This window comes from Petaurus breviceps, unplaced genomic scaffold, assembly GCF_028583685.1.
Source record: "Petaurus breviceps papuanus isolate PSGF00001 unplaced genomic scaffold, PetGlider_PUasm1.0 99, whole genome shotgun sequence".
Taxonomy (NCBI): Eukaryota; Metazoa; Chordata; class Mammalia; order Diprotodontia; family Petauridae; genus Petaurus; species Petaurus breviceps.
Genome location: NW_027187465.1, coordinates 25,951,216 through 25,963,537, shown reverse-complemented (window position 1 = coordinate 25,963,537; position 12,322 = coordinate 25,951,216). Strand labels below are relative to the sequence as shown.

The following is a 12,322-nucleotide window of genomic DNA, read 5'->3' as shown; positions in this document are numbered from 1 at the left end:
GGGTCTGGTGGTGCCGATGCAGGGGGCTGGGTAGGGGGTTGGGGTGGTGGGGTAGGACCGCCCGGGGGGGTGGGGGGGGGGGGGGGCGGCTGTTGGAGAGAAGAAAGAGTCATGGATGACTCTGAAGTCTTTGACCCAGGAAGGATGGTAATGCCCTCAAGAAAAATAGGGAGATTAAGAAAAGGAGGAAGACTGGAGCTTTGGGGACCCTTATAAGATAGGACATGGACAACAGTACAGCAAAGGAGACTGAGACAGATACAATAAACCAGAGACCAATCTCACAAAAACCTGGGGAAGAAAGAGTTTGTAAGAGGAGCAGATGATTAAGAGTCTTAAACACTACAGAAATGTCAACAAGGCTTAAAAAAAAAGGTTAATGGATTTGGCAGTATCTTTTTGGTGCAGAAAGAAATATAAAAATTCTGACACAGTGAAAGGGAATACCCTTTAAATCAGTTAGTATTGATTAATTTATTTTTAGTTTGATTGTAGGATTAAAATTAAACTCCCTTCTTCAGGAAAAGCTAGCCCTGACAGCTAAGCCAAACTAACAGATACTCTCTTAAGTCTAGGTTACCTACAGATTTAGGGAATAGATAGGTTGATAAGCCTTTATCACTTAGTAGCAGATAATGTAGAGTAAGACCTATATCTTTCTCTTTTTAAAGGCTGTTTCCCCTTCCAGCAGCTGGACCAAGGTGAGCTGACTAAAGGGTAAAGTTTCTCTTTCAAGTTCTTTCTTTGCAGTCTTAGTGGATAAGTTCCCTTTCTTCTTGAGCTCAAAGCTAAGTCTAAATTAAATAGCGTTATCTTCTAAGGTTGGGTTTCCCTTTCTGGCAACTGGAAGATGGGGGGAAGGGAGGGTTGTGTGTGTAACTGCTAATACAAGCCACAAGTTCCTCTTCTCCCCCTTTAAAGTAATATTTCTGGTATCAAAATGTTACAGGTACAGGGCAGAGATTCCTAAGACAATCTCACTTTTGCAGACACAGGATGAATTTGGGTTAAGAAAGCCTGAGATAAGTGAACTAGTGAGATGGATCTGCCTTGACTAACTGAATTATGTTCAAAACAAGTTTCTTAAGGTTGCTGAAATTTTTTAAATTTCTCTTCTCTGTTATAAAAATAAGTGTCACTAATTACTGAGGGATTGATTAGCTGACCTGACTTGATGGTAACTTGGAGACTTACCATTAAATCATTACTTATTCAGAACCTTTGTGCTTCAGATTTGTTTTCTATTTCTGATAATTAATTTTAAGAGAAAAGACTCGGGATGGGAATTTAAAATAAACATCATAGAGTCAAAATGTGAAAAAAAGTGGTAAAGACTTCAGTCAACTGAACCCTTTGTGCAATGAATAGGTCCACCATGACAACCCTTGAAAACCATAACAACAAGGAACAAAGGCTCTATCTCCCAGCAGTTAGTGGTGGAGGACAAGAAGAACTAAGCAGTGACAGTAATACTATACTTTTAATTATTTCAGCACCAAGCAATGAAATAAGCAGTCACAAAATCAGGCTGGTCTCTCTAGTAGGGGAAGGAGAAGGGTAAAAATGATGAGATGATGCCTCTCTAATCTCCAAGTCATCTGTAATTAATTATACCCTGAAAGAACAGAAAAACTTCAAAGGGAAAACACAGAGGGGAGTGTCATGGGAAGAGACGAAGACCACTGCATCCTCAGCATGAGCCTGGGCCATGAAGGCGCTGATCAGTCCAAGGAGAACCAAGAGTCCCAAATCACAAAACCATGCCGACTGGGTGAGTTACACAATGCTTCTCACAATCTCCACTTATTACTATCCTCAAGGATTTTAGCCACAAAAAGAAAAGAGAGATGAGAGAACAGGCAGGGATTTTTGCAGATGGGACATGTCTGTAGGCAGGAGGGAAGCAGTCAGTAGACAGTGAGAAAGTAGAGATAAGGGAGAGTGGGATGACAGAGGTGGCAGATCTGCTAGAGCAGATGGAATGGGATGGGGTGATCACCTGTGCATGTGGAAAGCTTTGCCTTAGCAAGAAGTCCACCTCTTACTGTGAGACCAGGGTGAAGAGGGAAAGAGCAGCAGAAGGCTTCTGGGTGATGGGGAGAAAAGAGGGATATTTTGGAATGAACTAGGCAAGCTTCTCAGCTGAGAGGGTTGGGGGAGAGGGTATTATGGGAAGTCTGAGGAGAGATGGAATGATCTGGAGTCATGGTGTGTGGAACAGTGCATCAATTAAAGGCAACACTGGCAAGTCTACTAACTACTACTCAATTCTGGTGGTGCAATTAGTTGACATGGGGATAAATGATACTGCAAGAACTCACCTAGAAAATTTGTTGGGACTGCGAAATCTTTGGCCAGAAATTAGAAAACCTCAGAGGCACAAGAAGCATTTCTTCACTGCTACACACTGATCCCAGTCCAGCTACTCATTACCTCTATAAACGTGCACAAATCACTTTAACTCTCTGGCCTGCATTCTCTCATCTGGACCAGATGGTTGATAAGACCACTGACCACTCTGAAGCTCTAACACTTAGGACCTCCTAACTGGGAAGATCAGTGCTGCTTTGGTGGGGTTTTTCCCCTGCCCTCACACTTCATCCTTCCTAACTCCTCTGAAATTCCTGGCCCTGCTGACCAGCCCAACCCTCCTGGATGCTGTCTTCATCCCTTCAGTGATGCTCCCCAGGACTCTGTCTTCTGCCTCATTCTCTCATTTCACTTTCTCCCTTGGACACCATGATCATGTCAATCTCCCACTAACGCCTCTATGCAGATGGCTTCCAAGTCTGTCTCACAGGCAGAGTGGTCGTGCCTTCTGAGCTCTGGACCCACATCACTAAGCTCCTTGGGGACATCTCCACCTGGATAGTACACCAAAACCCTAAGCACTAAAACTGACTGCAAGCCAGCAGCATATGCAGTGATAAAATCTAATGGCCACATACCTTGTGTATTCCAAATAATCGACCTCCATTGTGGAGCCAAAGCAGATAAAGAGGTTTTCCCAAGAACAGGACAGGAACAGAAACTGCTGCCATAACTAATAAAAACTTCTGGATATGACCCTATTGAAGGCAAGAGGTAAAATGAAGAAAAACATCAAAACAAGGCTAGAACAGTCTAAAAAAATTAATGCTTTGCAAAACTGTAAGTAAAATAGCTACTTTCCTCCTTTAATCTGTTCACTTAAAGTAGTAACTTATAGTGTATTCGCTTATTCAACCAGAACATCAGAAAATCACTATATTGTAAAATATATTCAAATGAGCTAGTTTTTTTTTCTTTTCCAAAATTCATAATATTTATTATATAGACAACCATGTAGTCTAATAAACTGTCTCTCTTTCTGTTTTGTAACAGACTTGGACTTAAGACTCAATGTATATCTCAAGCTTCTTCCTCTTTAAGATGGAATCAGACCAGTCCAAGATGAAATATGCTATAATGGGTTTGAGAAAAATGAAATTCTAATTAAAACTAGACCTTGGAACAGTAATTTCTGGCAAGAAGTGGGGTAACAAGGAAGAATTACATCATCGATAAAACTTTTTAAAAAAAATAATTTCTTAAGAATTGTTTAATGAAGGGGCAGCCAGGTGGCTCAGTGAGTAAGAGCACTGGCTCCAGTGTCGGGATGACCTGGATCAAATCCGGGCTCAGATACTCAGCACCACACCCAGAAAATAACTGGCCGTGTAACCTTGAGCAAGTTACTTAACCCTGACTGCTTAAAAAAAAAAAAAAAAAAGAATTGTTTAATGAGAAAATCTGTGTGGTACAAGAAACGCATATATCATTGACTCGAACCTTTAAAAATACAATCATCATGTTTGGAAGATGTCAAATGATAATATGTTAATTGTATTTTACTTCTATACAGTTAAGAAAATGAAAGTCGGTTGGTTTACAGATGATAAACACATAATTTTGTCTCTAGGCTCAGACTTGAAGCCTTCCCAATCCAAAGGGAGCTAAGCTAGTAGAGTTTACACTCTGCTGGCAAAGTCTTAGAGAATACAGGACCATGCCAATGCAGATTAAAAGGTATTCAGGTATGATATGGATAAAAAACTGGAAAAAAATATATTTGTGCTTTTTAACTTCAATGATCAGTTCCCATTTTAAAACCTCAAAGAAATAAAGCTAATGATTCTGCTCAACAGTGTCTTACAGTGGTGACTGACATTTTGAAAGCTCCCCAATGCTTCTCACTGTATGTGTTCCACAAATGTGCAGTATCTCTGAAATGACACACCATGGCTTTTCACAACCTCCAACGTGCCTGTCTTCTCAGACCCTGAAAGCATTCTGTTCCTCTCGTAGGCCCTTCCACATTCTATTTTGAATTAAATTTACATGCTTGTGTGGGCAGCTTATCTACTGCTGCACTGTACCATTTTCCCCTCTTCCACCTAAATAATAAACTGGATGAAGAGAAGGGCCATGTCTTAATGACCTCTGTCTGGTACCTACAATGGCATTTTATACAAAAGAAAGGTTTTTTCTTGAACCACGTCTGAGAGTGAAACCTCTGCTGGTTCCACTTTCAGCGTGTGTAGTTTGTGGTTGTACCTAAAACACTGGCACAACTGTCTGAGAAAAGCAATTGCTGTGATGGCCAAAAGTGCTCAGAGTGGTTTCCCACCTGTCCTTGGTAAAGTCCACTTTCTGCCCCACCAGCTGGGAATAAAAACATGTTGATAAATTCAATTAAAATGCTGGGTGCGAACTTAGAATTTGCAGCTGAATAAGTGAGCCACTTGTAGACAATCATGAATATCAGGTATCCAAAAATGCACAGCATGAACAGGAGCTCTGGGAGGCATACCAAGTAAATATTGAACTTCTTCTTGAAATGCCTAAAAAAAAAAAGGAGCCACTAATTATCAATATGAACAAGATCAAACTAAAAAGACAAAAGAGAGAAAACTGAGTCCACGTCTTTTAAATTCTTTGTACCGGTAGCTGGAGAGAAAAAAACAACACAATCAGTTAACGTCATGTGCCTCAGAGAGTCGTGCCAATGTTTCGAGAACAACCACAAACTGAACTAACTATTCATGCTGAGAGTGGAAGCAGCAGAGGTTTCACTATCACACAGGATTCAAGAAAAAGATAAATACTCTCATGTTAAGCTAGAGTGATGGACCAGGGGATCTAGAACAGAGATAACCTCCCAGGCAGCAAGCTGCCAGCAACTGCCAACCAGATCCAAATGTAATTGGGAAATGCTTAACAAAATAACTAACAGCTCGATACAATGCAGATGAGGTCATTCTGAAGTTTTCTAAGTCAACATGCCACCCACAGGGCTCCATTTCTCTTTGGGTTTGACACTAACAATATAGAAGTATTTCATCAAGTTGCCTTGCTTGGTATGTGAATTTCCTGAAAACCAACAAAATTATTTTTAAAATCACTTTCTTTAAAATCAGTTTCTATAAAACAATCATTTTATTTTTGAAGTCATGCCTAAGGGAACCACAGAATTTTTATAATACGGTACACCTAGCTGCCTTTTGTTCAATACAACCCTTGATAATGCAGCATTTGGGGGCAAAGACAAGTCACAGGCACCTGACTTCCAAATGCATCTTTTACATTTTATACTTACAAGTGGTTAAAGATTCCAAGAACAACTCCAAAAGTCATGTGGGTAACTCCAAAAATCACAGACATTTTCATTTTGAAAGAGTTTAAAAAACTGAGACGATTTGTGGCCAAGTTCCAAATCTGAAGCCAAGATAAAAACAAACATTCAATTTCTTTTCCTTGCAAAGCACAGACAGGTGAAACCATAGAGGGGAAAGGGGTAGTCTGGCTTAAAGAAACAACAAAAGAACTCCACACAGCTTTCTAGCTGAAAATTTAGGGTTACACCTTAATTCCTACCTTCTTTTCCTTAAAAATGGCTACAGATTAATATTCACCCTGGCTCCTAAAATGCTATCATCAGGAGCATGCTAATACCTTAGTAGGAGAACAAGGGAAAAAGTATTTTCAAGCTTCGTCATTATAGTGACAATTTTTGCTAAAACACTTTCTGTGAGGGACAAAAGTAATATAATACAGTGCTAAAACTGTATTATATACAGAATGCTTAAAAGGTGAGACTGAGTAGATGTGAGTGATAAGCTTAGAAAGTGGGATTGACTATTTTCTCCCCCACTTAATCTATATGCACCCATATCCTTCCTAATCATTTTGATTTGTTTTCCTCTTTTTAAAGTGTAAATTCATTTCTCAGGTGTTAGAAATCTTAAATCCCTATGAAAAGCCTGAGTGATCAAATAATGAGCTTTTACACACAGCAGGTACTGAACAAATGCTTAACTAAATGAGTATAATTTCTACTGGGAAGTAATGTCATTAAAAGATTCAGCTCTCCATAAGGAAAACCCTTTGAGGCATTTTGTACCTACCCCTCAAAGTAACATTTTGGAAGCTCTCCTACCTTAAAATGACTACCTAAAAATAAGCATCATGATGGTCTCTAACGTCCCTTCCAGCTCTAAGATTCTAGGATTTCTTTCAAGATCAGGGGATAGAAGGTAACTCACATCTACAGAAGAACAGATAGTAAAAACAATATCCATTTTATTTTCTGACCATTAAGTAATAAAAAAGCCTGATCATGTCACGGTACTAATTTTCTCTTCTAGACCATCCCTTAGGCTAAAAGATTTCATATTCTACAGTATTCCATGGCACTGAAAATGGAAAGTTTAGTGACTCAGAAATTCATCCATAAATCCACTTGACTCAGTGGGTATAAGGAGCACCAAACTCAGTAAAATGAGGCAGAAAGAACAGTTTTCCCCAAAAAATAATTATTTTCCCCATCTTGTAAGCAATTCTTAAAGTCTAGCAGAAAACAGTTCTAACATTGCAAGTTGGTAGCCATTCCATGGGATAATACAAGCAAAGAAGAGGGGGGAAAGGCACTAACCGGATCTATGCCAAAAGGATAAGCACCTTGGAACACACCAGTAGTATCTGGATCCAACTGAAGAAATGCATTGGCCTTTATATCATTGTCACTGTAGCAAAACAAACACAGTAATAAAGCTTAAAACAAAAACAGCAACAACAAAAAAAAAACCCCAAAGGCTCAGGGCCTTCTCACCTTCCTTTCAAAAAAGAAGACAGTTACCTTCAGGTTTCAGAAATTAGAAGGGGAAGATGCAGATAAATCTAGTCAAAGGAATCTGACTTTGGAAGTGGGTGGGGTCAACAGAGACAAAGGAGATAAGGGTGGAGAAAGGGGGGAAGGGACTCCCTTGGTAGCATAGGGGATGGTACTTAATAAGCCTCGCGCCCCCTCCCCACCAAGGAAGATCAAAATCAGGTGGTGAATAAAGCTGCCAAAAGCTTGTATTATGAAATGTCTAAATTAGGCTGCAATCCCAGGGAAAGGGAGAAGAGTAGAGCAAACAAGGATGTTTTGAGGGAAGTAACTGAAATAGGCAGCCTACATGTTTCTCAAAATTTAGTAATTAAAATTACTAAAGGCCATTTAGTAATAAAACCAAGGCACTTACTCCCAGAGACCCGAAGTATTAGTGTCATCTAGAGTAGATCTAAACATCGCTGAAACATTCCATCCAGAGCCAAACAGGTTAACTGATTTTGAAAAACAATCATTATAGATGAGGCCTGTGTATACTGAGAACAATCCCATCAGCAAAATGACATAGCGACCATCAAAGAACATTTTCATGATCTGTAAATAGCAAAAGGTAAAAATTAATTGTAAACTGCATAAAGGCAAAGTTATTACTATGATTCTTACAAATCTTTTTGGATCTGAATAGCACTCAGACAGAAACAGGCCCAGAACAAGCACTACGCTGCTAGTAATCTTTTCTGTTGAATGCTGTGCAGATGACGGCCCAGTGAATAGAAATGCGGTCTTTTCTAGCTGAATTCATGGAAGCTCACTGTCTACGGGCCCATGGAAAGCGCACCCAGCACAACTCTAGGTACTTGTTTTTATTTGCTTTTTAGGTTCCTAAACTTCGAAAGCTTTTCAATCCATGAAGCTTGGTGACCATGAGCATCTGTTTGATGATATGGCCAAAATGTTGCTCTGAAATTTTTATGGATCAATATTATGTCTAGATCATTGTGCCAATAGTTTCTCCAGGATATTTTGAGGTCTATCTTTGTAGTATGAAGATTTGTCATCTGTTTATGCAACAGTGAGCTGGGTACACCAGTACCTACTGGTACTGTAGCCACCAGTTCATATCTTATTAGTATGTGTTAACTGAAAAATGTTTAAAGCCTAGAGTAATGTGTTGTACAATTTCTACTGTTTCCTTGCATAAGTTATTTGAGACTAAAATTCCTCATGAGGACAGCTGATGGTACAGCAGACAGAGCACTGAGCCTGGAGTCAGGAAGACCCGAGTTCAAATCCTGCCTCAGACATTTGTGTGATTTTGGGCAAGTCACTTAGACCTGTTTGCCTCAGTTCCTCATCTATAAAATGATGTGGAGAAGGAAATGGCAAAACCACACCAGTATCTTTGCCAAGAAAACACCAAATGGGGTCATGAAGAGTCAGACACCACTGAAACAACTGAACGACATCACCAAACTTCCTCATGCACGGTAATGTCACATGCAAGAAAAAGAAATATTCTACAAGTGGCCAAATTCCCAAGCTCCTCTTGGAAACAAGTTTATTTTTGTGAGCTAGTGCAAAGAACACCAGGTCTGGCATCAGGAAATCCCACTAGAAGTCTGGGCTTCACACTTCCTAGTCTCTAATCCTTGGTCAAATCATCTAATCTATGATTGAATGTCCTCTTCTGTAAAATGAGAATAATACTGGCATTACTAAATAAGATAATAAATACAAGTCACTTTAGAAACTTAAAGTACTATATTAATGTCAATTATTGTTAGGACCTTTTATCAGTTCAACAGGTTGCTGGTGCTTTGTAATCCCTATTGTGCTATATAATTATAAGCTATTGTAATTAAGCAATCAGTGTCCAATCAATGGATATCTGTTCCAATTACCTCCTTCCACCAGGACATAAGTTCTGGACTTTTTAACTGCTGTCAGCAATACCATACCATGGCTTGGAGGGGAACCTTGGGTTCTCAAAGGCTATGCCTGTAAAGCACAAGTTCTGCTGAGTTCTACCAAACTAGAAGGCACTGGAGTAGGAGCCTGGCAACAGAACTTTGTGCAAGAACCAAACTGAAGAACAGAGCTCATCACCAAAAGATTGGCCAACAAATGATGAATGCTGGGACCATTTCGTGGAAGAATCTGCCAAGGTATCCGAGAGTCACAATCTCCATGGAGAGAGTACTCACACTGCTGATAATATAGAAACTCTGACACACTCAAGTCAGAAACACTATCAGATTTTAGCAGAGGGTAAGGATCTATGCTCCAGATCTAGAGAACAGCAGAGTACACAACAGGGTTACAGCCTGTGATCCTGATGGCAAGAATTATATTTTGCTTTTAACTCAGACATAAGTTACATCCTAAAAAAAGACAAACTTTGGAGCCAGGGGGAAAGATATAATGGAGTTTAATTCTAAGAAGACAGATCTAAATCAGTCACTAAGTCAAAAGTACAATCTCTAGTGGGTCCCTGCAGCAGTACATACTGCCTAGCCTAGGTAGCTCTCAGAGTGATACAAGTAATCTGATCTGGAATAAAATAGAACATTCCATAGCACTCTAAAGTCTGCAAAGCACTCATTTGAACCTTACAATAACATTGTGATGTTAAATGCTGCTGTTATCCCCATTCTGAAGATGAGGAAAATGAGGCTAAGAGGTAATATGTATGTGAAGCAGGATGAAAACCCAGAGAGGTCTTCCAGCCTCTGGGTGCAGCCATGATGCCAACTCACTGTCTTAATGCCCTATATTCAGTCAGTAAATGACTGCAGAGAACAAAGCACTTTTTAGACATCTAGATAATTGTGGGCAAGAAATTAGTCTGGCAGAAATGAGACAGAGACCAACATCTCATACCACAGACCAAGATAAGTTTAAAATGGGCACTTGATTTAACCTTAGTGAGTTTTACCATCAGCAAATTAGGGGAGCATGGAAGAGATTACCTGTCAGATCTATAGATACAGGAAGAGTTTATGACCAAGCAAGTGACAGAAATATTCACAGATGGTAAAATGGATAATTTTTATTACATAAAATTTAGAAACTCTTGTAGAAGTAAAATCAATACAGCTAAACTTAGGAGAAAAAGTAGAAAACTGGGGGGAGGGGGTGGTGCAGAGCTTTATATTAAGTTTCTCTGATAAAGGTCTCATTATTAAAACATAGGAAATTGAGTCAAATTTACAAGAATAAGAGTCTTTCCCCAAAAGTTAATCTTTAAAGGAAATGAACAGGCTGTTTTCAGAGGAAGAAATCCAGCTACCAATAGCCATATGAAAAAAATACTCTAAACCATTAAGAATTAGAGAAATGCAAATTAAAATAACTGTGTTATTTTATAATATATATATATTATATATATATAATTTATAATATATATGGGTATACTTCACACCCATTAGACAGAAAACATGATAAAAAAAGAAAACAACACTCTAGAGGGCATGTGGGAAGACAGGCACATTGATGCTCTGTTGGTGGAGATGTGGGCTACTTCAATCATTCTAGAAAGCAATTTGGAACCATTCCCAAAAAAGTTATTAAACTACACATACTCTGATGAAGCAATGCCACCATCAGGTCTATACCTCCAAAGAAAGCAAAGAAAGAAGAAAAGGATCCAGATACAAAAATATTTATAGCAACTCTTTTTCTCATGGCAAAGAACTGGAAAGCGAGGGAATGCCCATCTACTGGGGAGTGACTGAACAAGTTATGGTATATGAATGGGATGGATACTATAAGAAATGCTAAAGAGGATGATTTCAGAGAAACCTGGGACTTGGATGAACTGATGCAAAATGAAGTGATCAGAACCAGGAGAACAATTTACACACTTAAAGCAATATTATAAAGACAATCAACTTTGAAAAGCTTAGAAACTTTGATCAACACAATGACTCACCATAACTGCAAAAGACTCATACTATAACATGCTGCCCACCTCCAGACAGAAAGCTGATGGACTCAAGAGTGCAGACTGAAGCATACTTTTTTCTCCCCTTCCCCACCACCCTGGTTCCCTTCCTCTCTTTGACATGGTTAATGTAGAAATAATGGGATCTGCCTTCTCAGTGGGTGGGGGAAAAGGAAGGGGAAGGGAGAAAATCTGGAATCAAAAGTAAAATTAAATTAAATGAAAAAAAAGATCTGTCCCTTTGTATTTGTAATAAGAAGAATGCAATAACCCCTGTGTGTATCCTGATATTCTTCCTTTTTCCTTTTTACCTCATCTTGTGAGTGCTTCAGTCTGGGATGGTTTTCATTCCACACCAACAGAAGGGCAAACAGGAACATGAGAAAGCCGTGCCCAAAGTCTCCAAACATCACAGCAAATAAAAAGGGAAATGTGATGATGGTGTAGAGAGCTACAAAAGAAAAGAAATACATTTGTTTGACAACACCTATTACTGTTAGGGTCAAATTAACGAAAATTCTCCTTCTAATGTTATATGATGACCTCAACATTCTCCAAAACACTTAGAGAATTATTAAAGGCTGAAAGTCAGCTTTTTAAGTTTTTCAGAACACGTTATACTCTCATGTTAGAGAACAACAATTCCACATGGATAACTGACCTGGATTTACTTCTCTGTAGCTCCCAACTCCATAGGCATCCACGATGTTCTGGAATCCCTCTGTAAATTTGTTGGTTCGGATTAGAGTCGGGGGCGTTTCAGTTGTTGGGATGGTGTTCATAAATGAAGGGATTGTCACTCCACTTTCTCTCTTTTCACATAAAGAAAAAAGACAATTAAAAAAAGTGATTCTCTAAGAAGTATGTGAACAGTCATTTTCATAGACTCACAAACACAAAACATAAATACAATTCTTTTTCCTGGTCAAAAGTGATGGCAAAAACCACAGCAGGATGCCATTACATGAAAAAAGCTTCTCATAGCACAGAATTTGGATATTCCACAGGTCAAAACCTAACAAGCAACTAAAATAAAACAGGTGAGCTGGAAGTCAGCCTGCAATGTTAATGGAATAGGAAGATCTTCCCTGCCCATTAATAGGCCTATGTGACCTGGAGTCTGAGTTACATGGAGTTTGAGTCACATGGAGCCTAGTGTGGGAGGAGCTTGCCCAAGGAGAAGGGAGGGAGAGGGGAGGGGGAGGAGAAAAGGCGGGGAGAGGGAAGGGGGAGGAAAAAAGGGGGGG

The 12,322-nt window shown here is 39.3% G+C and overlaps 1 protein-coding gene across 1 annotated transcript in view; it reads right to left on the bottom strand.

The window, feature by feature from the left end:
* Window positions 1-12,322, bottom strand: part of ATP6V0A2 (ATPase H+ transporting V0 subunit a2) — a 43,019-nt gene that overhangs the window by 6,698 nt on the left and 23,999 nt on the right. The window contains exons 10-16 of the mRNA XM_069081405.1: window positions 11,737-11,887; window positions 11,387-11,526; window positions 7,545-7,726; window positions 6,953-7,043; window positions 5,618-5,736; window positions 4,649-4,862; window positions 2,949-3,068 (exon numbers count right to left, since the gene is read on the bottom strand). Of these exons, the coding sequence (XP_068937506.1) occupies window positions 2,949-3,068; window positions 4,649-4,862; window positions 5,618-5,736; window positions 6,953-7,043; window positions 7,545-7,726; window positions 11,387-11,526; window positions 11,737-11,887 (1,017 nt within the window). The remainder of the gene's footprint in view (window positions 1-2,948; window positions 3,069-4,648; window positions 4,863-5,617; window positions 5,737-6,952; window positions 7,044-7,544; window positions 7,727-11,386; window positions 11,527-11,736; window positions 11,888-12,322) is intronic.